Below are 24,046 nucleotides of genomic sequence, written 5' to 3' on the forward strand. Positions count from 1 at the left end.
TTCAATTTAAAAACAATATGTCACATGAATTGAATTTATTAATTAGTTGAATTTAAATTCCACCAGCTGTCGTGGTGGGATTTGAACGCATGTCCCCAGCCTGGGCCTCTGGATTACTGGTTCAGTGGCATTACTACATCACCATCTCCCTTGTACGCTTGTAATGTGTAACTCTGTAAATAAATATAAAAGTGTATAATGATTGGCTCCAGTTCTATCCTTCACCAAGTGGCTTTCTGGAATAGAATGGTTATTGCCATAATCAGGAGAAATGACAGTACGGTCAGGAAATACAGTATTGATTTTACAGGTACAGTGGAACACAGGTAATATGTTTGACTATTCCGGCGAGGACTGTATAAAAGAGATGAAAAACACATACTTTAAATCTGCGTTTCTGACCTTCTCAGAAAAGGAAATCAAATTTAGCAGGAAGAATATTAAATCTTTATGGCCTGCGAAGAGAAACTATTGATATTCACAGTATGCTAAATAGTGGAAGCTGTTTAATTCACAAATGTCATGTAGTAGTGAGAGCGATAATTAGAGATCAGCTTTACTAGAATATTGTTCGAACATCCAAGTACAATCAAATGCACAATGTAAAATAGTATAAGCCCATTGTGACTTACTAGTTTGATTAGTACTGATGTACTCAACCCAGTTATCTGCTTATATAACGTTTCCATGAATGTTGGTCGAAGATCTTCTTATTTGTCTTCTTTTCCCATCTATTCCAGTTCTGCCGAATCCTTTTGAAAGTTTCGCTTACAGTCCGTTTTCAGTGACTTGATGGACAAAAATTGATCCTTTTATGGGTACATTTAAAAATAAACTTATTGGATCAACGTGGGTTATTTTAACTTAACTCACCAGGTACTTCAATGGAGAGTGAAATCAGGCAGTGTAAAACCAGCATTGCATCCAATTCCATCTGTCTCCCAAAGGGTCAGTTAGTTTAAAATTATCCCCAATGAGTCTCTTTCCCCCCGCAATATATATTAATAAAACTTTCAAAGGAAAAAAATTTGCAACAAAACCACAATCCTAAAAAAAGTGCTGTGAAAACTGCAACCAAAATCCCTGTGACCATCCGACTCCCCTTTAGGAGCTCTCTTGCTTGCCTCGCACCCATTCAAACTGGGCTTTGAAAGCAAAGTGCACCCCTGGTTCAAAAGCCATATCTTTGCACAAATTCTGAGGTCTAATGAAACTACAGAATTAAAGGTGCTTTCTGCAGTCCAAAACGCACATGTTGGAAAATAGCAAGTGCTGCACACCTCACAATTTTCCACCCAATGCAGTTGCACAATTCCAATGGATATAAAATGTTGGGTGTGTAGCCATGATATCCCAACATGGATCCTGGCAGAGAGGCGCTGAGCAAGAATCACGTCTTCAAAAATATGGGCTTCCAATGGAGCCAGTGAACAAATCGTGGGCAAAATGAAAGGGACCTCCTTACCAAGTTTCCAATCCCTCTACAACCATTCTGCATCTGTGATACTAGTGCTGTAGATTGGTAAATCTATCCAATGCTGTTTAAACTCATGACCCTGGAAGTAATAGCTGCTGAATATGTATGATGTTCCTTTTCTTGTAATTTTAATATGTTAACACCTGTTAAAATCGGCAGATGTTTGTCAATGAACATGATAGTGTTCATTCACTAACATTACCAACAATAATTTCTAGAATCCGATGAATGGCACTACTGGATTATACGCATGGGTTTACAGTTCACCATCATATTAGATCCCATTAAGTGGAATGTTTGCACATCTGGAATTTCTGGCTCACAAACATGAAATTCATGATGAAAGTGCCCTTTTTTAAAAAAAAAATGTATTAGCTGATGGGTGTGGCAAAAGGAGACCCTTTGCACCGTGACGCGATTTAACTTGCACGAATCGGCCGCCGGCTCAGCTTGAAATCTGCTATTCAAACCTGCTGGATTTGGTGCCTTGCAGACGCACTGGGCTGAATTTTCTCACGGCGTTCAGGAACCTGACATCAGGACCATATGCGGGTCCTGCGTCCGCGCACGGCCTCAGCGCGTCAGCCGGAGCAACCTTATTTGAGGTGGCCTTCTATTTGGCCGTCCCCACTTTCAGCATCCAATTAAGGATGGCAGGAAGACCCGTGAAGTGGGAGACCCAGTAGGAAGGTCTGCAGCAATGTGTGGACAGCAGCTCCACGGGGGGAAGTGAGCGCTGCTGAAGAAGGGGGAGACCTCAAAATGGAGGCACTCACAAAGGCCTCCCTCTTCCGTGGCAAAAATGATGACAAAGTACTGGTGAGGGGCCTCAGGTTACAGGGTTGACCCTCCTGAACCCCTGTGAGCATTGTGGCCCCCTGATGTTGCCAATTAATTCAGTCACCCATGGTCTGCCAAGCTCTGGGCAAGAGGCTACTTCCACAGTGTTGCCGGGCTCCCGACATAATGGGAGGGCCCGTGTGATGCCGAGAAAGTTGCACCACTGGGGGAAAATGGCCCTTTATTGGGGCCTTAATTAGCTTCATTGCCTGTCCGCTTCCATGGATCGGCCTGCTGATTCCCATGGCAACCTTCCCCTGGGAAAGTCATCCGGAGGTGGGATAGCATTGGGCAGCTGTCCCCAGCAGGTTTCCCACGGCTTTCCCAGCACTCCCACCTCCAAGCCCCTCTCTACGGGGTCCGGGAACATTCAGCCTATTGATGCAGTATTAAAGGAATATCCGTCTGCAGCATAGTCATTGGACCTCTGTTGTCTGCCCTGCCAGGAGAGTGCCCAGCTTTTAGATCACTTCTTCAATATTTTTTGGCCTTGCTTAATCTCAAAAATGCTTCTGTAATCACTATGGGCACTATTACCAGTCTTTTCTGAATGGAGGAACATTTGGAGGAAGAGGAACATTAGCAGCCTCAGGAGGCCATGCCCAGCAAGGAGGTAATATGGGCCCAGAGTAATATTCCTGGACCTGGATGCGGGAAAAAAAAGGCAATCTTCCCTTTTGAAGAAGGACAGCTTTATTCCCAGTTACACTGAATTTTCTCTGATTTTTATCAAGAAGAACAGAAGCTTATATTATCCCAAACTATTGCCTTGACCAGTAACCTCTTCACCCTTCTACAAACAAGTAGTGACCTCTTCAGTTCACAACTGTACGAACAGTTGATGCAGAAAATTTTAATCAGTCAGTCTTAGGGACAGAGACAATACAATTTTTTGTACTATATTTAGTGATTGAGGAGAAGGACATTGAGTTAAAGTAGCACAGGGAAAGACCAAAGCCGTTGCTGTGTCACATCATCACTGAGATTAAACTCTCTCTATTGGTTGATGTCAGCTGCATGTAATCTTGTTTATATTGCTATAGATCATTGTATTACTGTGTGTAAAGAGACACCTGCTATTGACTGGTGTCTATTACATACAAGCCTTGTGTAATAATAATATATTGGCACATTCAAGAAAACCACTGATATTGTTGGTGACAAGAGATTCTGTTAGCTTTTATAACTGGTTCTCCTTACCGTCTAAGGATAACAGAAAATTGCTTTAGATATTTTCTCAAAGCCTTAAGAGGTCATACAAAGGCATTTTATAGAAAGGGTGTGAGTTGGTAAACCTGAGTTTCTGTCTTCCCTGCTGATCCACTGAATAGTAAAAAGTGGAGGAAGGAGCCTGATGACTCCCAAATGCTACCCTGGAAAACCATCAAAACAGCCCTATGGGCATATTATTACCCTCTTCTTCACTGAGAAGCTTAGACTACTGGAAGCCCTTAGACATAGAACAAAGATTATTGGAAATAAGAAGCTAGAACATATTGTAACAATTGGAGAATAACAAACTAGCCCTGATTCAGGCCAGAGGTAGGTTAAGCAGCCTGAGAGTGACAGGAGCAGAACGGCTCCCTCCAATAAACCAAGGTAAAATATAATTAAAAAGAGATTAGTGGGCAAAGCATTCTGAGCAAGGGCACCTAGCACACACTCTGCAATAATGGAGCAGAACTGTGACATTCATTAGGAATATAGAAGGTGAGGTACCCCAAGTGAGGTTCCCCACCCTGAATTCAAAGAAAGCAGTTGTTCTTTCACATGACCATTCTTTCTTGCTGTACTCAAATGAATGGCCTTCAGTGTTGCATTTCAGAAATCAATTAGAATCTTATTCCAGTTCCACATTCAGTACTTGTACCAATGCTTGTTTTCTCACGTTTCAAGGATGTTCTCTTTTGCCCCTTTTCCTTTCCCTGGCCCTAGAACCCCATGTGATAAGTCCCTAGCAGCAAACATTAGAGTTAGATTGGATACCCAAAGGAAAATCTGAACACATTATCCATGTATGCCGATGACATCTTATTTTATGTAACTAACCTTTACACCTCATTCCCCAAAACCTGTCAAAAAAATTAAGAAGTTTGACGAGCTCTCAAGGCACAAGCTCAACTGTTCCTAAACCAAGATGTGTCCCTCACCCAAGGCATCTCCGCACCAATGCCCAGGTCAAATTCCTTAGTGTAGTCAGCACCCGGCTTCTTATAACTCAGTGAAATAGTAACTCTCGAACTCACTGGCTTTACAGCTCTTTTCTGAGGACATCTTGCTGACATGGCAAATAGAGCAACCTGTCCACAACCTCCTGGAGAGACGAAGAGTTAAAAGTGAATATACTTTGTCACTTTCTTGGCCTTTTTTCAGATACTGACGCTCAGATTCCTGTGGGCTGGCAGGAAAGCACAAATACACCTCAAACACCTTGAGCTCCCCAAGTGTGAAAAAAAGGTGCAGCCTTTCCAATTCAAGTACTAGCACTTGGTGGATGAACTCTGGAGAATTATAACATTGAATATAAATAGCCTCTACAACCCAGGCAAGTGCCTCCTTACACAACCTTCACTTTACTACTCTTAAGAAAAGGCCAAGAGAGCCCTGAAAACCCTCCATCGTAGTAACAACACTGTCAACCTTGATATAGGCCTATGCCTTTCTGAAAATTCTGAAACGCCTGTCACCCCTTTTCCCAATCTGCTGCAAAGAAGAATGCTCAGGAACATTTACTTGGATGGATTATGTTATCCCCTTCCAAAAGCTGGATGACAAAGTCTACCTCACCAAACTTGACTAATAATTCACCTCTATTGCTCCTTATTTCTAAGCAAATAGTTTCTGACATCATCCTGTTCCAGTGCTATAACAGTATCTTTGCTCAACACTGTCATCGCACCCCTCCTTTTTTACATTCTCTATCTTTCCTGAATCCTTTGTAGCCTGGAATATTAAGTACCCAATTCTCCCCTTGTTTGAGCCTTTGAGGTCCTGCAACCTCATTTTTATCACATTCCACCATCAGTGTTGCATCGCCAGTTCACGAAAACCATTGAAAATTAGTGTAAGAAAATGAGGTGCACATCCTAAATTAGTGTGAATGAAAACGGTGAAAGCGATTTTGTGTTGGAATAAAGAACAGGCATTTGGACGAAAATCAGGGCAGTAGAGTTTGGTTTGGGCAGCAGGTGTTTCAGATCACACGACTGCTCTGGGGTTTGTGTGGTGCAGTGTCTCAACAGACTTGGATTCAAGTCAGCCCTAAAGGAATAATGGATTGCAGTTTCATTATGTTACAACCCTGTCACACTCTATCTTTCAATATTGACTGGTGTCTGCTACGCACAGCTCACATTACTGAAGTAGCTGATCATAGTTCTGGCTAGGTAAGAGCTATTGAGACAGCTGGGTGCAGGATAAGAAAGACACTAACACTGACAGTTGTTGGTAACAGGAAATTATGCTTACTGCCCAGTGACTATCAGCACAGTAAATGTGACACTGGATCTGAAGGAAGCTGTTAGTTTCACAGGATATCATTGCGCTGATGGATCATTTTACTGAGCAGAGAAGACAACAGGAAGCTGCTATTAACTAATGTTAGAAACACATGATTAAATCATCAGTATCGCAGCAGTTTTACACCCAGCCCTATGTTCAATGAAACTGAATACCAGGTGGGACTTATAACATGTGACCTGTACAATTCTACCCATTTTGCCTTGCTGGCCAAGATGAACTTTTGCTCAAACAAAGCTTCTTTATTATAAGGAAACCTTCCAAACCCACGACCTCTACCAACTAGAAGGACATGGGGAGCAAAAGTATGGGAACACCACCACCTGCAAGTTCCCCTCCAAGTCTCACACCATCCTGACTTGGAACTATATCGCCATTCCTTCACTGTCGCTGGGTCAAAATCTTGGAACTCCCTTCCTAACAGCACTGTGGGTGTACCTACCCCACATGGACTGCAGCAGTTCAAGAAGGCAGCTCACCACCAACTTCTCAAGGGCAATTAGGGATGGGCAATAAATGCTGGCCTAGCCAGCGATGCCCACATCCCCTGAATGAATAAAAAAAAATAAGGAAATGTGCTAGTCAATAACATTAGAGGAAAATATTAATGCAGTTCGATTATGAAGAGTCAGAATTTAAGTCTAATAAATACTTGTTTCATAATTCCACTTAGACTATAGTAGTCTAACGATTGGGTTATTGGACCAGCAACCCAGAGGTCGCAAGTTAAAAGCCTACCATGGTAAGTTGAGAAATTGAATTCATAGACCTGTTAAGTTGTGGGCTGGCACCAACAACAATGGCTATGCTTCAATTAAAGAACAGGGCACACAGGAAGGTCTGATTTCTGCCCAGGGTCTGATTTGAATTTTGGAACCAAAGAAGAAAAGAAAAACATTTTAGTGGGTTAACTTCCTCAGCAATTTTTTTTTATCATAGCATCTAACACATTTGCTCTAAATTTATCTCTGTTATATTAATGCAGCAGTTAGTGCAGAATTTAAGTTAAATGCATAAGCAGTGCATTGATGAAAAAGCATATGGAAAAAATTAAAACCCTGAATCAACTCTATCTCAATAATTTATCTTTGGATTTATGTACCTTTAATTATGGGAGCATAGTGGTTATGTGATCCAGAGTCTGGACTAATGATCCAGGGGACATGAGTTCAAATCCTACCACCACAGTTTAAATTCAGCTAATTAAATAAATCTGGAATTAAAAAAACAGTCTCAGTAATGGTCACTGTGAAGCTACTGGATTGTTGCAAAAACCCATTGGCTCACTAATGTCCTTTACGATAGAAAATCTGCCGTCCTTACCCAGTCTGGCCTATATGTGACTCCAGACTCACAGTAATATGATTGATTCTTAACTGCCCTTTGAAATAGCCCAGCAAGCCACTCAGTTGATAGGGATGGGCAATATATCCTGCAATTGCAACTGAAGCCCACATCCTATGAATGAATGAAAAAAACTCGATGCCTAAAATCCTCTTTTTTTCTCATGACACTACTTTCTTTCTGTATTGTTTCTCTCCTTTGCCTCTTTTTCTTTATCTGCATCCGCCTCTCAATTTCCATATAATTACTTAACCTCCCTATTATACATACCGCCCACCTGTTAAGTGGATGACTAGTTTGCCAAATGCTTTTGCTTGCACCAAGGTAATGAATGAATCTGTCTCCAACTTGCAGAGAAAAGCACATGTTTTAAAACTCTTCGTACCACAGCACAGTCAGTCATTTATTCAGAGATTCGTTGTAAACCATTACAGAAACCAATGTAAAAATGACATAAGAGTGATTAGACATCTAATACAAATGTCTGTATTTAGATACAATCTGGGAATAGATTTGGAGTGAGTACAATAAGTTTCCATTCAGCACTTGTTAATATTCAACTAATCTTGAACAGTTAAAACACAGCCAAGTAACAAATATGTCAATGCTTTAAGTGAAAATTTGTATTTAAATATTAGAAAGAAAGAACTTGTATTTGTACAGCACCTTTCACAGCCTGAGAACATCCAAAGTGCTTCAAAGCCAATTAAGTATTTTGAAGTGTCGTTGTTGCAATGTAGGGAAATATTATGTTTGAAAATGGAATTCTAAAAAATAGGGCTGAATGTCAAGTGGCTTCGGTCCTTGAATTGGAATTCTTCGTGGATCAAGTCTACATTTGCCTGAATTTGACCACATGCACCAAGCTTCTCAGTGTATAATCTATTGATAGGTGACTCTGCATGGCCCAATCAATATCTAAATAATTACATTGAAAGGAGTACTCACTTAGATAAACTTTCAACTTCAATGACTTCTCTATATTACTTTTACTGTTTCAGTGCAATATATGGTGTATTTGCCAACCTTTATATTTAAGAGGAAATGACCCTGTCTGATACAGGGAATTATGCTGGAATGTGATTTGGAGGAAGATGGATAAAAATGAAGATTTTTTTGAAAATGGTATGGCGATAAAATTCTTCTGCAATATTACTAACGCACTGATGTGCGTTAAACATTCTCCATTTTAACCAAATCTTTAACCCATTTAAAATAAATGGCTTTGTTAAAATAGTACACGCAGGAGTTTGATACCATTCTGTTAATCAGTGCACTAAGAATAATGTGTTGAGGAATTTCAATTCCCTGAAATGAAGCTGGACAATGTTGAATCATTGGGGAATTCTGAAGAGGGCTGTAGATTCCAATGAGAGTAGGGTAAGAAGCCCATGAATAATAAAGCTAACCTGGGAGAGTAGTTCTGGGGTGACTGTACACGCCTGGAAGCTTACTTAGTTGGAATTTCTAAATATCCTTACCAATGTTACAAATGACGGGAAGTGAAAATATATAAAATATATTGGTGCATATTAATATCAATAAATTGCATATTAGGGTACAATAGATTAAAAGAGAATATCAATGTGAGCAAGGTGTACCTCAATGAAGAGTGTAAAAACAAATAGTTTTAAATGTCTCCTATAGAAGCAGATATTTCTATTTAGGTCCATCAACAAGCAGTATAACTGCAGTCTGAGGCTTTCAATGTTTACTTATACATTTGGGTAGTCATTTACTAATGTAAATCATTTATGTTTGTTAGGCTCTCCAAAGAGACATCAGTTCCATCGACAGCGTGCTGCTAGTGAAAGCATGGAACATGAAGACCAGGATCCTCACCAGACTGATATTATTCAGTACATTGCCCACACAGATGACGTCACCTTTTGCACCCCTTCGACTCCATTTGCACAGCCTCCCTCCAGTCCACCTCCATCAGCTGGCAGGTATTGTGCAATCTATTGTGATCAAAGAATCAGAACAATTTCTTTTGCATTTTTAATGTGAATTAATATTATTTACTATGGGAACCAACAATCTGGAGACGCACGAGAGAGCATTTGTGTGTGTATGAGAGTGCATATGAGTGTCTTTAGGTGTGTACAAGTGTGTGTGTATGATTGTGTTTGTGTATGTGTGTGCATGAGAGTGTGTGTACAATTGTGTGAGTGGGCATGTACGTGTGTGTGTGTGTGTACGAGTGCATCTATGAGTGTGTACAGGTGTGTGTGCATGTGTGTACGAGTATGTCTATGAATGTGTATGAGTGTGTGTGTCTGTACGAGTGCATGTGTGAGTGGGTGCGTGCACAGACCTACCAAACTTCTTGACAAAAGAATAACATATTACTAAATACTGAATGCCAGCTTCTCAGTAGATGACTGGAGAAAGCAATTTGATTTTCTGCATCAATTAATATTATTTTGCACTGATTATGTCACAATGAGGGTAATTTTGACTTTGCACCATAATGTAAAATGGGTAACAGCGCATTGGCAACCTATTTTACATCACTCCCAACTTTTATTTAGATTGGTTTCAATGGAAATTAAATCTGACTAGCTAGCTGTAAAATAGGCTGATGATTCTCTAACACTCGTTTTACACTTCCTCACAAAGTCAAAAAGACCCTCAATAAGTTGGACTCTTTTAATGATGTTGAATCTGAATTATCCTTAACTGGTTCCAAGTGCTGAACAGCTGCTAAATAACTTTCTACACTTCTGAAAGTAAAACCAAACACTGAAACTATGACCAAGTTTGGCGGCTGAATTTTACCAGCCCCTTGACACTGTGGGTCGTGGTGGGGAGGCCTGTAAAATGCTAGCGGGAGCGGCCCGCCATGACCCACGATGCCAAGAAGGCCCCGCCGGATATTAGTGGTGGCGGCGAGGCCTCGGTGCAGCCCACCACGCCGCTTGGCGGCGGGACCTTGCTTAAAATATTTAAATGAGCATTAATAAAATTTAAATTAACTTACCTGCCAACGGCGGCTGTCCCACACCGATTTTACGGCCAACTTGCACGCCTTCGGAAATCCATTGGAGTGTTGAACAGAGACACTGGTGGGGAGGGGGGAGGAATAAAATTACCAGGGTGGGGGTGGTGGGGAGCAGGGAAAACCATTCCTATTGATTGTGGGGATGGTGGGAAGAAGTTGAAGCTCAAAGATGCTGAAGTTCGGTGGTTGGGAGGGTGGGGGAAGTTCAGAATTTCCAACAGTGTATTTTTGGGAGGATAGGTCTTTTTATGTGTTTAGTGCTCAGTGCGGGGGTGGTATAGGGGGGTTCAATGTTACATTAAAGGTTTACTAACGTTTTTAAGCTCACCGGCACCTTTAAATATTTAAATATATCCTGAAGGGCTTGAAGCCCTTTAAAAATGGCGCCTGCGCAGTGGTGCCAGACGCTGTTGCCGGGGTGCGGCGGCCGCCCACTCTACATCATCGGGGGCGGCTGCTCCGCTCCCTCCATTTAAATCAGCCCCACGCGTAATATCCTGGAGGATATCCTGGAGGCTCTGTTAGAACTGTGCAAACATCCTTGCCAGATTTTTCTTTCTGCAGTGCAGGTGACACTTAACAAAAAATCTACACCAGTGTCTTAATAAATATATTTTAAAACAGAATATATTGTAGAAATTACCAAATACTGCTAAACGTTTTAAAGGCAATAATTGAATCTTGCAATAAAACCAGTAAGTGCTGGAAATACTCAGCAGGTCAGGCAGCATCTGTGCAGAGAGAAGCAGAGTTAATGTTTCAGGTCTGTGACCTTTCATCTGTTCTGAGTATTTCCAGCACTTTCTGTTTTTATTTCCGATTTCCAGCATCTGCAGTATTTTGCTTTGATTTGAATTGAATCTTGCAGTTCAGCTGCTGCTGTTCAACTATTTCCATTTGTTTTTATATTTTATGACAAGATTAGGAATCTTTGATTCTTCCCCGAGCACCACAGTTCAATTCAACACATTATTTGACATATATTCTTCCAGAGGTATGTACAACACAAAGTAGGCAAATGGTAGTGCCCGGGGTAGGGGGTGAGGTGGGAAGAATTACTTTTGGTTGCTACATGATATGGTATTATAAACATGTGTTGAATACATTCACACTGTTGCTATATATAGCAACAAATCTTCTACCCTACCCATCCTCACCTCCTGCTGGTCATTAACTTAGCAGACTTGCAATGTTTCTCTGTGTTGTCCACATATTACTTAGTTTTTGTTGTAAATTTGCAGCTAATTGGTTACTAATCTGAATGTAAATGATGTAGCATTATTTACTCCAATTGATAAGTGGAGTAAACATGCCTACCTCTCTGAGCTTTGATGTAGGATAGAGCCATGAAGAAGAAGATTGTGCATTAAACCACAACAAATAACTAACGTGATCCTCCTGTCATTGTTCTGACTCGAGTGTGAGCTCAGTTCTTGTGTCAGCCTGGGTAATTTAATGCCAGCCTACAGGAAGAGCTGATTTGGTTCACATAGAAACGTAATTGCTTGGAAATCTTTGAACTGGCTGTGATCCTGGAACGTAAGCTTGGCTTATCCATACTCAAACTTAAACAGGAGCAACAACAGTTGATTCATTCTAAAGTTGTGAGGACAGATGGCTTGGATTCATAGCAGAAAAGAAAGCAGTGATCTCATTATCTCTCCTCTAAGCAGGTAGATCCTGCAATTATATTTGTATCTAGAGTGACTGGCAAGTTCTTTCTGGGTAGCAATCCAGGCTTGGTGGGAGCATTGGACATCTCCTATCCAATTATCTACTTGGGGAGAGTATCAGATGTCACTACAGCAGCGTTACATTCTGCCTGGAGATCCAGAGAGATCAAATACTCCATCCAGCCTGAGACAAAACACCCAGCTAAATCCGCAGTGTTACTACCATCCTATCATTGAGAAACTTGTGACTGATGGGTGAGTTTTCATACTGTTGTTTGACAAGTTTGGGAGAGGGATATATTGGCATGTACTTTCCAAAGTTCATTCTCAACCAGATTCATCCTGATATGAAATCAGCATGAATGAGGCTGTCTGAGAATCAAATTGAAAATAGCTACAGGTGTCTTTAAATTACATAGAGGTGGAGGTTATACTGGCAAATCTGCTACACTTTAAATTGGCACAAATTTCCTACCCATTGAACAACACAATGCTGAGTTAAGGAATTTCCATGGCATTTCAGAAACACATTTCTTTACGTCTCACAAGTCCATCTAAAGTTATTACCTTTTACCTTTGATGACTTCACCTTTAGACTTTCCTCTTCCACAAACTTCGTTAACCTCGCTGTTGCCCCGAACTCAAATAGATCGACCATATTTCCTCCATTGTTAAAAGTAACTCCAAGAGGCTCAGTTTCCTCTTTCATGCCAGACACTTCTTTTCTCTTCGATAACCCTTAGATCTCATTAGAGCACAAGTGTAACCAAGATTGCAGTATATTTCCCCATATTTGGGGGAAGATTTCTATCACTTCTCTTGCATCTCTGGAAGGAATATAAGGAAAAGCTTGGGTGATTGTTGATCTTTTCTCACATCTAGGGCTGGATTCTATAGAGCCCTTGACGTTGGGATCTGTGGCGGGGAGTGGGGGCCTGAAGATGGCCCCAGATGAGGCCCGCCACAGACCTCAATGCCGGCAGTACCCAGCCCAATATTGCCGGCGGCGGCGAGGTCTCATGGCGGCCGCCTCCCCCAAACACTCAGCAATGGGACTGCAATTTAAATATTTAAATAAATTAAAATACCTGCATTAATTATTCTGCCATCACCTCCTGAAGTCCCGCCACATTCTTCACCCCGGCAGCCGCCACTGCCGTGCCTTCGGATTCCTGTCTGGGGAAACAAGGCACAACACTGGTGGGGAGGGGTGAGGAGGTAAGTTTCACAGTGTGGATGAGGTCAAATTAACATCATGGGTGTAGGGATTGGTAGTGTTCAACCTTGCCCGTCTAAGAGTGAAGTCCAAAGTACGGAAAGTCCTCATCAGGGAACTCCTCTTTGCTGACGATGCTGCTTTAACATCTCACACTGAAGAGTGCCTGCAGAGTCTCATCGACAGGTTTGCGGCTGCCTGCAATGAATTTGGCCTAACCATCAGCCTCAAGAAAACGAACATCATGGGGCAGGACGTCAGAAATGCTCCATCCATCAATATTGGCGACCACGCTCTGGAAGTGGTTCAAGAGTTCACCTACCTAGGCTCAACTATCACCAGTAACCTGTCTCTAGATGCAGAAATCAACAAGCGCATGGGAAAGGCTTCCACTGCTATGTCCAGACTGGCCAAGAGAGTGTGGGAAAATGGCGCACTGACACGGAACACAAAAGTCCGAGTGTATCAGGCCTGTGTCCTGAGTACCTTGCTCTATGGCAGCGAGGCCTGGACAACGTATGTCAGCCAAGAGCGACGTCTCAATTCATTCCATCTTCTCTGCCTCCGGAGAATACTTGGCATCAGGTGGCAGGACCGTATCTCCAACACAGAAGTCCTCGAGGCGGCCAACATCCCCAGCTTATACACACTACTGAGTCAGCGGCGCTTGAGATGGCTTGGCCATTTGAGCTGCATGGAAGATGGCAGGATCCCCAAAGACACATTGTACAGCGAGCTCGCCACTGGTATCAGACCCACCGGCCGTCCATGTTTCCGCTTTAAAGACGTCTGCAAACGCGACATGAAATCCTGTGACATTGATCACAAGTCGTGGGAGTCAGTTGCCAGCGTCCGCCAGAGCGGCAGCCATAAAGGCGGGGCTAAAGTGTGGCGAGTCGAAGAGACTTAGTAGTTGGCAGGAAAAAAGATAGAGGCGCAAGGGGAGAGCCAACTGTGTAACAGCCCCGACAAACAAATTTTTCTGTAGCACCTGTGGAAGAGCCTATCACTCTAGAATTGGCCTTTATAGCCACTCCAGGCGCTGCTCCACACACCACTGACCACCTCCAGGCGCTTACCCATTGTCTCTCGAGATAAGGAGGCCAAAGAAAGAAAGGTAGGAAGAGTTACAGTTTAATGTTTGTGCAGTTGTTGGGGCGGGGAGGGGCGAAGGTCAGATGTTAAGTGTTTTGGGGGGGAAGGGCAAATAGTTAATTTAATTGTTATTGGGGGGGTGGGAGACAGGCAAAAAAGATGTGTTTATTTAATTTCATTTAATTATTCTTTAAATATTTAAATTTGCCGGTAGGGCTAACAGCCCTTTAAAAATGCGTCAGCGTCTGCGCACAGGCAGCTGACACCATTGCCGGGGACGGACAGCCTGCCCCCTCCACGTGATTTGGGGTGGGGGGGAGGCGCCTGCCCCGGCTATTTAAATGAACCGCCGCACTTGGAATCGCGGCAGCTCTTTGGTGTAAGGCCTGTGCAGGCAGGCTGCTATTTTATTGGCAGCGGGCTTCTAGAATTCAGCCCCTAGCCTCCAATCTCCTTAACTTCCAAGTATGCCATCCTACAGCTTCCTCCCCCTCCTCCTCCATGCAATCCACTCTGTTTTGAAATTAAGGCTCATCACACAATTTCCTGCTCCGTCTCGTTGGCCGCAATACTTAGGGAGAGGTGGCGAGGGACAGAGGGAGCATGGTTGCAATTGAGAAACCCATAAAATCCCGGGAATGTGGAGGTCTTGCCAAATCTAATGCCAAGATCTCATTATCAATGTTAATGCTGCTTCCTGCCCAGCAGGGACCTGATTGATAGGCCATGATGTAAGGCTCAATATATAGGAAGATGGTTATGGCAGAATAACATGGGCTTTATTAGTAAACATGATACCCTTCCAGAATAGAAATCCACAACCTTGGCCAGCCGGGTTTCCCAGACATTTCCCAGATTACGGGATTAGGGGGGACGGTGTGGGGAGCGGGTTGTTGGTAGCAGTCAGATAAACGTGGCAGAGAGCAGAAGGTTTGCTTGAGGGGCCATGGGGAATACTCCTGCTCCTCCTGGCCCACAAGCAATGCCATAAAAAACACTTCCCTGTTTGATCTGGCTGCTTCTGTCTCCATTTATCTGTTCGGTTTCCTGAGTGCTGGGATACCTGGCTGCTGAGTGTTAAATTTAAATCAGGCTGTCAACAGCACTTGTCTCACTTCATTGTTGCTCACTCGAAAACAAAATGAATAATTCTAAATTGACAACTTTATTAACACATCTAATTATATCAAATGCTCTGCTTGCCATGCATATAAAAATGAGAAGCACGTACAATTGAAAGTGTTTTTAGAAATTTTGAGCAGAATTTTAACTGATGGAGCCGCTCACAATGGGGCAAGCCAACAGTGGGCAAAGAACCCGAAAGTTAGAGGAGTGGGCATTGTTGTGACTTTTTAGCTCAGCCATGGCATTACTACCCCGCTTCTGGATTTCCCGACCAATTGGAGCGGGGGTGGGTGGGAGGATAGTGGGGAGCGTGATCACAACCCACATCTGACTCTTCAAGCCTCAATATTAAAAGGGCCCCTGACAGGTTTCAGAATGGCTCCATACTACAACTGACAGGACACAGATAGCAGTGGTGGAGTCTCACCTCAACCCCCAGTTCTTTTGAGACATCTCTGGAGGTCATGCTGTGGACTATTAGGGCCTGAAGACAGCTACTCTTCCCAGTGAATGGGAGGAAGAAGTCAGCCTCTGAAATGAAGCAGGCATAGCTGGAAGTGGTTGAAGAAGTGAGCAGCAGGAACGTGATCCCTCACTCATGGATACAGTGCTGAAAGAGGTTCGTCGACCTCACCAGGAAAGGTGAGTGGCATGCCACATTCACCCCTCACTCTGACTTCACCAGCCTTCTCCTACACAACACTCCTCAGACCAACACAACTTACTGCTCCACCGGTTCCTCTCTCGAGGCACCTCTTCACATCTACATCTGAAAAGCCATCACTGGCGTTCGCCCTCATCTCATTGCCCTCTCACACATATCCCTTGCAGTCACCCTCCACAAACGTTGCTCCTCCATCCTCTCATCACAATCCATTTCTCACATTCACGACTCTGCTTTCACTCCTTGCAGGAGAAGAGAGTGCAGAACTTCAGGGAAAGCCAGAGACCTGTGGGTGAACCCTCCAGAAATCACCACCCTGACCATTGTGGAGGACCATCCACTAGAAATCAGCAGAGTGGTGGAGAGCATGGCCATTGGAGATGGAGAGATAGGGTCTCACAGATAACTGGTGGTAGAATTAAATATCACACAACCAAATGGAACACAACAATCACTCACGTTGATGTGGTGTCATCTTTAACTGAAATATGATCATCTGCACATTGGTGGCTTTGAACCTTTTCCCCTTGTCAGTTCTAATTCATGTCTTTCATCTCCCACAGGTCCTTCAAACGTATCACAGGAAATGGCATGGAGGAAGCCAAGGAGTCCTCAGAGGAGTTTGTGCAGTCTGAGGAAGCACCATCACACAACTCATGCACACTCTCCACCAGCTCAGATACACACAGGAGTAGGTGTTGGAGACAGGGACAGCAGTGGAGAGTCCCTTTCAAAGAACACAGAACCCCCCCAAGTTCTGCTCAGCTGGCGCAGATGCTGAGCTTTGGGTGTCATCGACCAAAGGACTAAACTGGGGCAGCAGCAGAAACTGTGTCAGGTTCTGTCAGCATTCCCAGGGCACTGCGCACCATTGAAGAGCGATTGGAGGAGTCTGCCTCTAGCATTAGTACTATGACATCTCCAGTCTTTGCACTGATGTCCACCTCCATGGAAAAAGTGGCCAGCTGCATGGAGCATCCGACAGGACAGGCAACCGAGTTCATGCTGGCCCTCGCCAATGGCCTGCACACTCAGTCTGCCAGTTTAAATAGGTTAAAGGAAAGCCTCACCTTGGCCGTTCAGAGCTCTCCAGCTCTTAGCCAGCTGGGAAGTACCGATGGGCCATGAGAAGGAAGATGGAGAAACGGCACATGGAAGTGGGTACTCTGCTCAAGTTGCACTCACTCCTCCCACCTTGCCTCCACCCCCCCCCCCACCCCATTAAACAGAGCCCCACATGCTGACTCCTGCCCCCATGACCGAGTCTGTCCCTGCACGAGTGCAGGTGGCACAGTCTTTCATGGGGGGCCTCAGAGGCTCCAAAACCCAGAGGACGCCAGCCACAAGCATCTCAGTAGTTGCAGCAAGGGGACGAGCAGCCTGCCTCTAGCTTTTCTGAAGCCATGTAGAGGTAATAGGAGAAGGAAAAGAAAGACTTTGTAGTTTCACTAGGGAAATCACCTGGGTATGTAAATGTGTTAAAGTTTCAAAATCATTGTTAACGTTTATGTACCATCAACTTTATTTCAAGTTTCCATTGTCCATTCATCTCCACTGTCGCCTCTCACCTCCCAAGTGAGCATCAGCCTTGAGGTGAACGATATGACAGGAGTAGAAGGTGAGCAGTGGGTGTCAAAGGGTTATTGACTGTGGGAATGCTTTGTGTTTGGGGGTGGGGGTTGAGTTCAGCATTGGTGAGCCAGATGGTTGCACAGCTTCAGGTTAGCTGAATCGTGCCTGAATGAGGCTGTCTTGGGCATCTCTGGCGCCTAGGTGTGTGGCTGCAGGAACCCTGGCTGCTCCTCCTCCTGTTGTTCCTCCTCTTCCTCTGAGGATGCAGAGTGGTCATCACCTTCCTGCTCTGTCCGATCCAGTCCTTCCTGCTGCACCATGTTGCGCAAGGCACAGCACACCACTATCATTCTGGGTGCCCTTGTCGGTGCATACTGAAGGGTGCCCAAGATCTATCCTGGCACCTGAATCATATCTTCAGCAGCTCAATGGCTTGCTCAGTGACCACTCTGATGCTCATGTACCTTTCTTGTGCACTGTGGTAAGACTCCTCATAGGTGTCATCAGCCACGTCCTTAGAGGATATCCCTAGTCTCCAAGGAATCATCTGTTTCATCTGCTTGGAATTTGGAAGAACTGTGAGAGACTTGATTGGCATGATGACAGTTTCCTGGATATCTTGCACACACAGGTATGATTATCTTCTGGTGGTTACATACCAGCTGCACATTAATGGAGTGGTATCCGTTTCAGTTGATGAAGAATGTTCGTTGATCTGAGGACACCTGATTGCCGCATGCATGCAATCAGTGACTTGCTGGACTGCCAGAGCAGCAAGTCTGAGGGCCCTTCATTGTGACTGGCCTCATCAGTTGCAAAGTGAACATAGGTGGCAGCCCTGGTAAATATGACATTGGTCAGCTGAGAAACTGGCTTGTGCGCAGCAGATTGTAAAATCCTGCAGATGTCACCAGCAGATTCCTGGAAGGAAACAGAGGCAAAAAAATTCAGGGCTGCAGTGACCTTAACCGCCATTGACAATGCGTGCCCAACTGGTCCACTGGACAAGGAGGTCGTCTTCCAGGAGGTGGCAGATATCAGCAATGACCTGCCGAGAAAGTCTGAGCCTCCTAAAGCACTGTTGCTCATTCATATCCAGAAAGCTGATCCTCTGTCGATAAACCCTGTGTTGGGGCTTTCACCTCCTGTGAGCTGGAGCTCTGTGTTCATCCCCTGTGCCATGTGGAGTGGCGTGTGGCTGAAAAAAAAGCTGTTTGCTGTTCCTGCTGCTGGTGGTGTTGGTGCTGCTGCTCCCTTTGTCCTCATCAAAGGTCCAAGGTGGAGCAGTATAAGCTGCTCCCAAGCCGCTCTGAAGGCTGGCAGCTGGGAAGTGCAGATCAAAGCCAAAAACATCCAAAGTAGCAGAAATGACCTCCAACATATTGGAAATGGCCTCCAAAGCAGTGGAAGCACACTCTGAGTGAGTCCTGTGAGCAGAAGCCTTCCACAGGCAACAAAGCAGTCGACCTGGTTCAGTATTTAAAGGCTTTCTAGCCTGTCAGTTCCACAGCCCCATCAATCCCTGCTGTGCTCACATCTTGTTAACCCTGGTGAATTTCAGAAAACCTAGGAAACCCGTGCATTGGCAATTAAAGCCAGAATTTAGACAATTGCCTTTTTGCATATTTAAGTCACCTGTTCCATGCAGGCCTCGAAACATACCTGTTAAACGCAGGCATTGGTAGGTTCATGATGGGTGCCCGACACATTAGCATTTTTTCCTTCTTTAACCACCCCATACACAGCTACACCCAGGCTCCCTTGCAGGTTAAAACCACCCCCTTAGTTTTGTCTCATTTTTCCCCACATTTCCATGTCCCTCAAACACCACAGACTTCTTTGGCCTCCTTGTCTCGAGAGACAATGGGTAAGCGCCTGGAGGTGATCAGTGGTTTGTGCAGCAGAGCCTGGAGTGGCTATAAAGGCCAATTCTAGAGTGACAGACTCTTCCACAGGTACTGCAGATAAAATTGGTTGTCAGGGCTGTTACCACAGACTATATCCAACCAAAGAGGCAGGTATCAGCCTCTCCCTAGATCTTACCAAGCCCATTCTACACCAGACATTGTGAATTGCACAAAACGACTAAGTCCTCAACTTTCACTCTGTCTCTTAGGGGAATGGAGCTTCTCTAAAAACTGAGGTATAGAATGTAAGAGCAGGCAGGGTATGCTGGAACTGTATAAGATCATAAGATCATAAGAACTAGGAGCAGGAGTAGGCCGTCCGGCACCTCGAGCCTGCTCCGCCATTCAATAAGATCATGGCTGATCTTTTCGTGGACTCAGATCCACTTACTCACGCTCTCACCGTATCCCTTAATTCCTTTATTGTTCAAAAAGATATCTACCTTAGCTTTAAAAACGTTTACTGAAGAAGCGTCAACTACTTCACTGGGCAAGGAATTCCATAGATTAACAACTCTCTGGGTGAAGAAGTTCCTTCTTAATTCAGTCCTAAATCTGCTCCCTCTAATCTTGAGGCTATGCCCTCTTGTCCTAGCTTCACCTGCCAGTGGAAACATCCTCTCTACTTGTATCTTATCTATTCCCTTCATAATTTTATATGTTTCTATAAGATCCCCCCTCATACTTCTGAATTCCAATGAATATAATCCCAATCTACTCAGTCTCTCCTCATAAGCCAACCCCCTCAACTCCGGAATCAACCTAGTGAACCTCCTCTGCACCCTCTCCAGTGCCAGTACATCCTTTCTCAAGTAAGGAGACCAAAACTGCACATAGTACTCCAGGTGCGGCCTCACCAGTACCTTATACAGCTGCAACATAACCTCTCTGCTTTTAAACTCAATCCCTTTAGCAATGAAGGACAAAATTCCATTTGCCTTCCTAATTACTTGCTGTACCTGCAGACCAACCTTCTGCGATTCATGCACAAGGACACCCAGGTCCCTCTGCATAGCAGCATGCTGCAACTTTTTACCATTCAAGTAATAATCCTTTTTACTGTTACTCCTACCGAAACGAATGACTTCACATTTATTAACATTGTATTCCATCTGCCAGACCTTTGCCCACTCACTCAATGTATCTATGTTCCTCTGCAAAGTTTCACAGTCATCTGCACACTTTGCTCTGCCACTCATCTTAGTGTCATCTGCAAACTGACACCCTACATGTGGTCCCCAACTCCAAATCATCTATATAAATTGTAAATAATTGCGGCCCCAACACCGATCCCTGAGGCACACCACTAGTGACTGATTGCCAACCAGAATAGCACTCATTTATCCCCACTCTCTGCTTCCTGTTAATCAACCAATCCTCTATCCATGCTAATACTTTACCCCTAACGCCATGCATCCTTATCTTATGCAGCAGCCTCTTGTGCGGCACCTTGCCGAAGGCCTTTTGGAAATCTAGGTACACCACATCCACTGGGTCCCCATTGTCCACCTTGCTCGTAATGTCATCATAGAATTCTAAAAGATTTGTCAAGCATGACCTGCCCTTAATGAACCCATGCTGCGTCTGCCCAACGGGACAATTTCTATCGAGATGCCCTGCTATTTCTTCCTTGATAATAGACTCCAGCATCTTCCCCACTACAGAGGTTAAGCTAACCGGTCTATAATTCCCCATCTTTTGTCTACCTCCCTTTTTAAACAGTGGCGTCACATCTGCTGTTTTCCAATCTGCTGGGACTACCCCAGAGTCCAGCGAATTTTGGAAAATTACCGCCAGTGCACCTGCTATTTCTCCTGCCAATAACTCATTGGTTGGGCCACAACTTGAGTACTGTGTGCAGTTCTGGTCACTTCATTACAGAAAGGATGTAATTGCACTAGAGAGGGTACAGAGGAGATTTACGAGGATGTTGCTGGGACTGGAAAAATGCAGCTATGAGGAAAGATTGGTAGGCTGGGGTTGTTCTCCTTCGAACAGAGAAGGCTGAGCGGAGATTTGATTGAAATGTACAAGATTGTGAGGGACGTGGATAGAGTGGATGTGATGAACCTACTTACCTTAGCAAAGAGGTCAGTGACTAGGGGGCATTGATTTAAAGTGATTGGTAGAAAGATTGGAGGGGAAATGAAGAAAAATAATTTAACTCAGAGGGTGGTGGGGGTCTGGAACTCACTTCCTGAAAATGTAGGAGAGGCAGAAACCCTCAACTCATTCAAAAGGACTCTGGATATGCACCTCAAGTGTAACCTCCAGGGCTATGGACCAAATGCTGGAAGGTGGGATTAGACTTGGTGGGCTCATTTTTCAGCAGGCGCAGACACAATGGGCAAAGTGGCCGCTTTCTGTGCCGTAAACTTTCTACAATTCTTTGATTCTTTCTGTGATAAAACTTGGATTCTGCCATGGCTGAGCTCACATACTCACTGGATAAACATGAGTATGAGGCAGACCATAAGGTCAATGGAATTCAGAAGTAGCTGTGTCACAATCAATGAACCTGCTTTATCTTTCTGAACTTCTTTGGCCTGCGTGCATGTTTAAAGGGGTGATAAGCAATTGGGATTGAGAAGCATTTTCCATTTTGTACCCAATGCAGCACTTCTAAAATCTTCTAGCAATGTACCCTAACTGCATTCACAAAGGAGGAGGCCAGTTTGGTTGGTGGCAAATGGATAAAGACAGGTGGGATACATCTCACTTCAGCAGCTTAGAGCTGCCTATGAGTATATTGGGGTAGAAATTCCCCCATATCATATAGGATTTCAATAAAACAAAATATCAGGTGGGGCATGTTAGTGGCAGCCCATGTGATTCTGCCTATTTTATGCTACATCTCAAGACAAAAACCTGTCACCTCGATTTGAGTTTTATTTATTTTGGGGCAGAATTTATGGATTAGTATTTCGAGTGCAGAGCTTCCCACAACAGGAGTGCACATCTCAGGAAATCTACTATAGCAGTCAGCATGCCCAATATGATATTCATTATTTTAATGGCTGGAATATTGTATTGGGCAAACTGACCTCAGGTCCGGAATTCCCCATATTCATCCCCCCTCGCACAAAGCTGAGTGGAGACTGACAATCTGTCAAATCGACCTCTTTGTCACTTGTACAACGTTGCGTCTGTAAGGTAATATTTGGGGAGAAGTTATAGTAACCAGCCTTTCAAGCTGAATTGGGATATTCTATAAGAGTGTCTGTATCTTTGGACTCCATCACACTTCAGATGTCAACTTGTGTTACAGATGTAAAACAGTCTCAGAGGAACGAAAGACAGTCATTAGCTGCAACATTTTGTAACCTTGGGGAAAAGCCAGCTGCCAATCTGAGAAACAATTATCCTCTAATTGACCTCATGAAGTGCTAAAGAAGAATTAGCTTATAACTGACTTTGAGACTTGTCTAGTTACAGCAATTTGAGTTAAGAGAATTTAAAGACGTGCATCTCCAACTTAATAGCCAAATAATACGTTGTGCATTGCATGGTTTAATGCTCTTGTCCAGTCCTGATCAAACAGATTATCCTCCAATGCATCATGAGTGCCATCACAAGAGGTCCACAGGTTTTTACAGAATAATGAACAGAAATCTCATCCTGTTTGTGTGAGCAAGAATTAAACTAATTAAGTCCTAAAAAAGCAAAAGCACAGTAAGCACACTGCATTGCTATACATATTCAAGTCCTGTCAGGCTTTGTGAATGTAAAACTCCAGTTGGGGAGGAGCTTTGCAGAAAGTAGACTGCAAATGATGTTTTGCATTGTGAAAGCTGGAGAGTTGAAAAATTTATGGTTTCATTCACAATTTTTTTTAATCATTTGCTGGAACCAAGTGGGAGCTGTAATTAAATCTAAGAGAGGGACTGAAATTTTGAAACGTAAATTATACATGCCGTGGCACTGATGTAAATCTGCTCCTTATTTGTCATGCAAACTCGACTTAAAAAGAAAAATATACAGTTGAAAATATGTTTAGGTGCGTGTTCCCACCATAGCATATTCCTTTAATAGCTGGATGGTTTGCAAAGGATTCTGCTCTTCATTTACTTTTAATATGTGCTTTTTCATAATAATGAAAATATAGTTATTTGTATTGAATATGTTATATATATATATATAAATATTAAAGTGCAAACAGCAGTAGGTCAGGTACTCGCAATGGCTGCCTTCCAAACAGATGGCTGTGGGTTGAGGTCTGTGGGCTGCCTCTTGTTTAGCCCAGGTTGCCTGCTGGAAGGGAATTTTGCTAATTCTTGGCTAGACCGATAATGACGTAAACCATGCTCTTAGAAGGATGAGAAAAATGACACCATTGGTTTTGCTGTGAACACACCTCCTGTTAGCTGAATGTTGGATAGGACCGATCAGTGTGAAAAAGATAACATTCCAGCCCCGCCCCCTTCCTCATGGCAAAAATTTTCAGTGGCGAGATGAAGGGGAAAACTTGTCAACCAAAAATAATGTTAACAAGTTGGGCTGGTGCCATGGAGAATCATTCCTGCAAATTCTTAAATCTCGCTGTAATGCAATGTGACTTGAGTTCCACGCACTACAGCTTGGCTCGGGTATAAAATTAAAACCCGACCACA

The 24,046-nt window shown here is 43.7% G+C and overlaps 1 protein-coding gene across 1 annotated transcript in view; it reads left to right on the top strand.

Annotated features, from left to right (window-relative positions):
- cbarpb (CACN subunit beta associated regulatory protein b) overlaps nt 1-24,046 on the top strand; it is a 198,197-nt gene that overhangs the window by 168,571 nt on the left and 5,580 nt on the right. Inside the window, exon 9 of the mRNA XM_068016255.1 lies at nt 8,946-9,129. Coding sequence (XP_067872356.1) covers nt 8,946-9,129 — 184 coding nt within the window. The remainder of the gene's footprint in view (nt 1-8,945; nt 9,130-24,046) is intronic.

Source organism: Heterodontus francisci, chromosome 36, assembly GCF_036365525.1.
Source record: "Heterodontus francisci isolate sHetFra1 chromosome 36, sHetFra1.hap1, whole genome shotgun sequence".
In the NCBI taxonomy this organism is placed as follows: Eukaryota; Metazoa; Chordata; class Chondrichthyes; order Heterodontiformes; family Heterodontidae; genus Heterodontus; species Heterodontus francisci.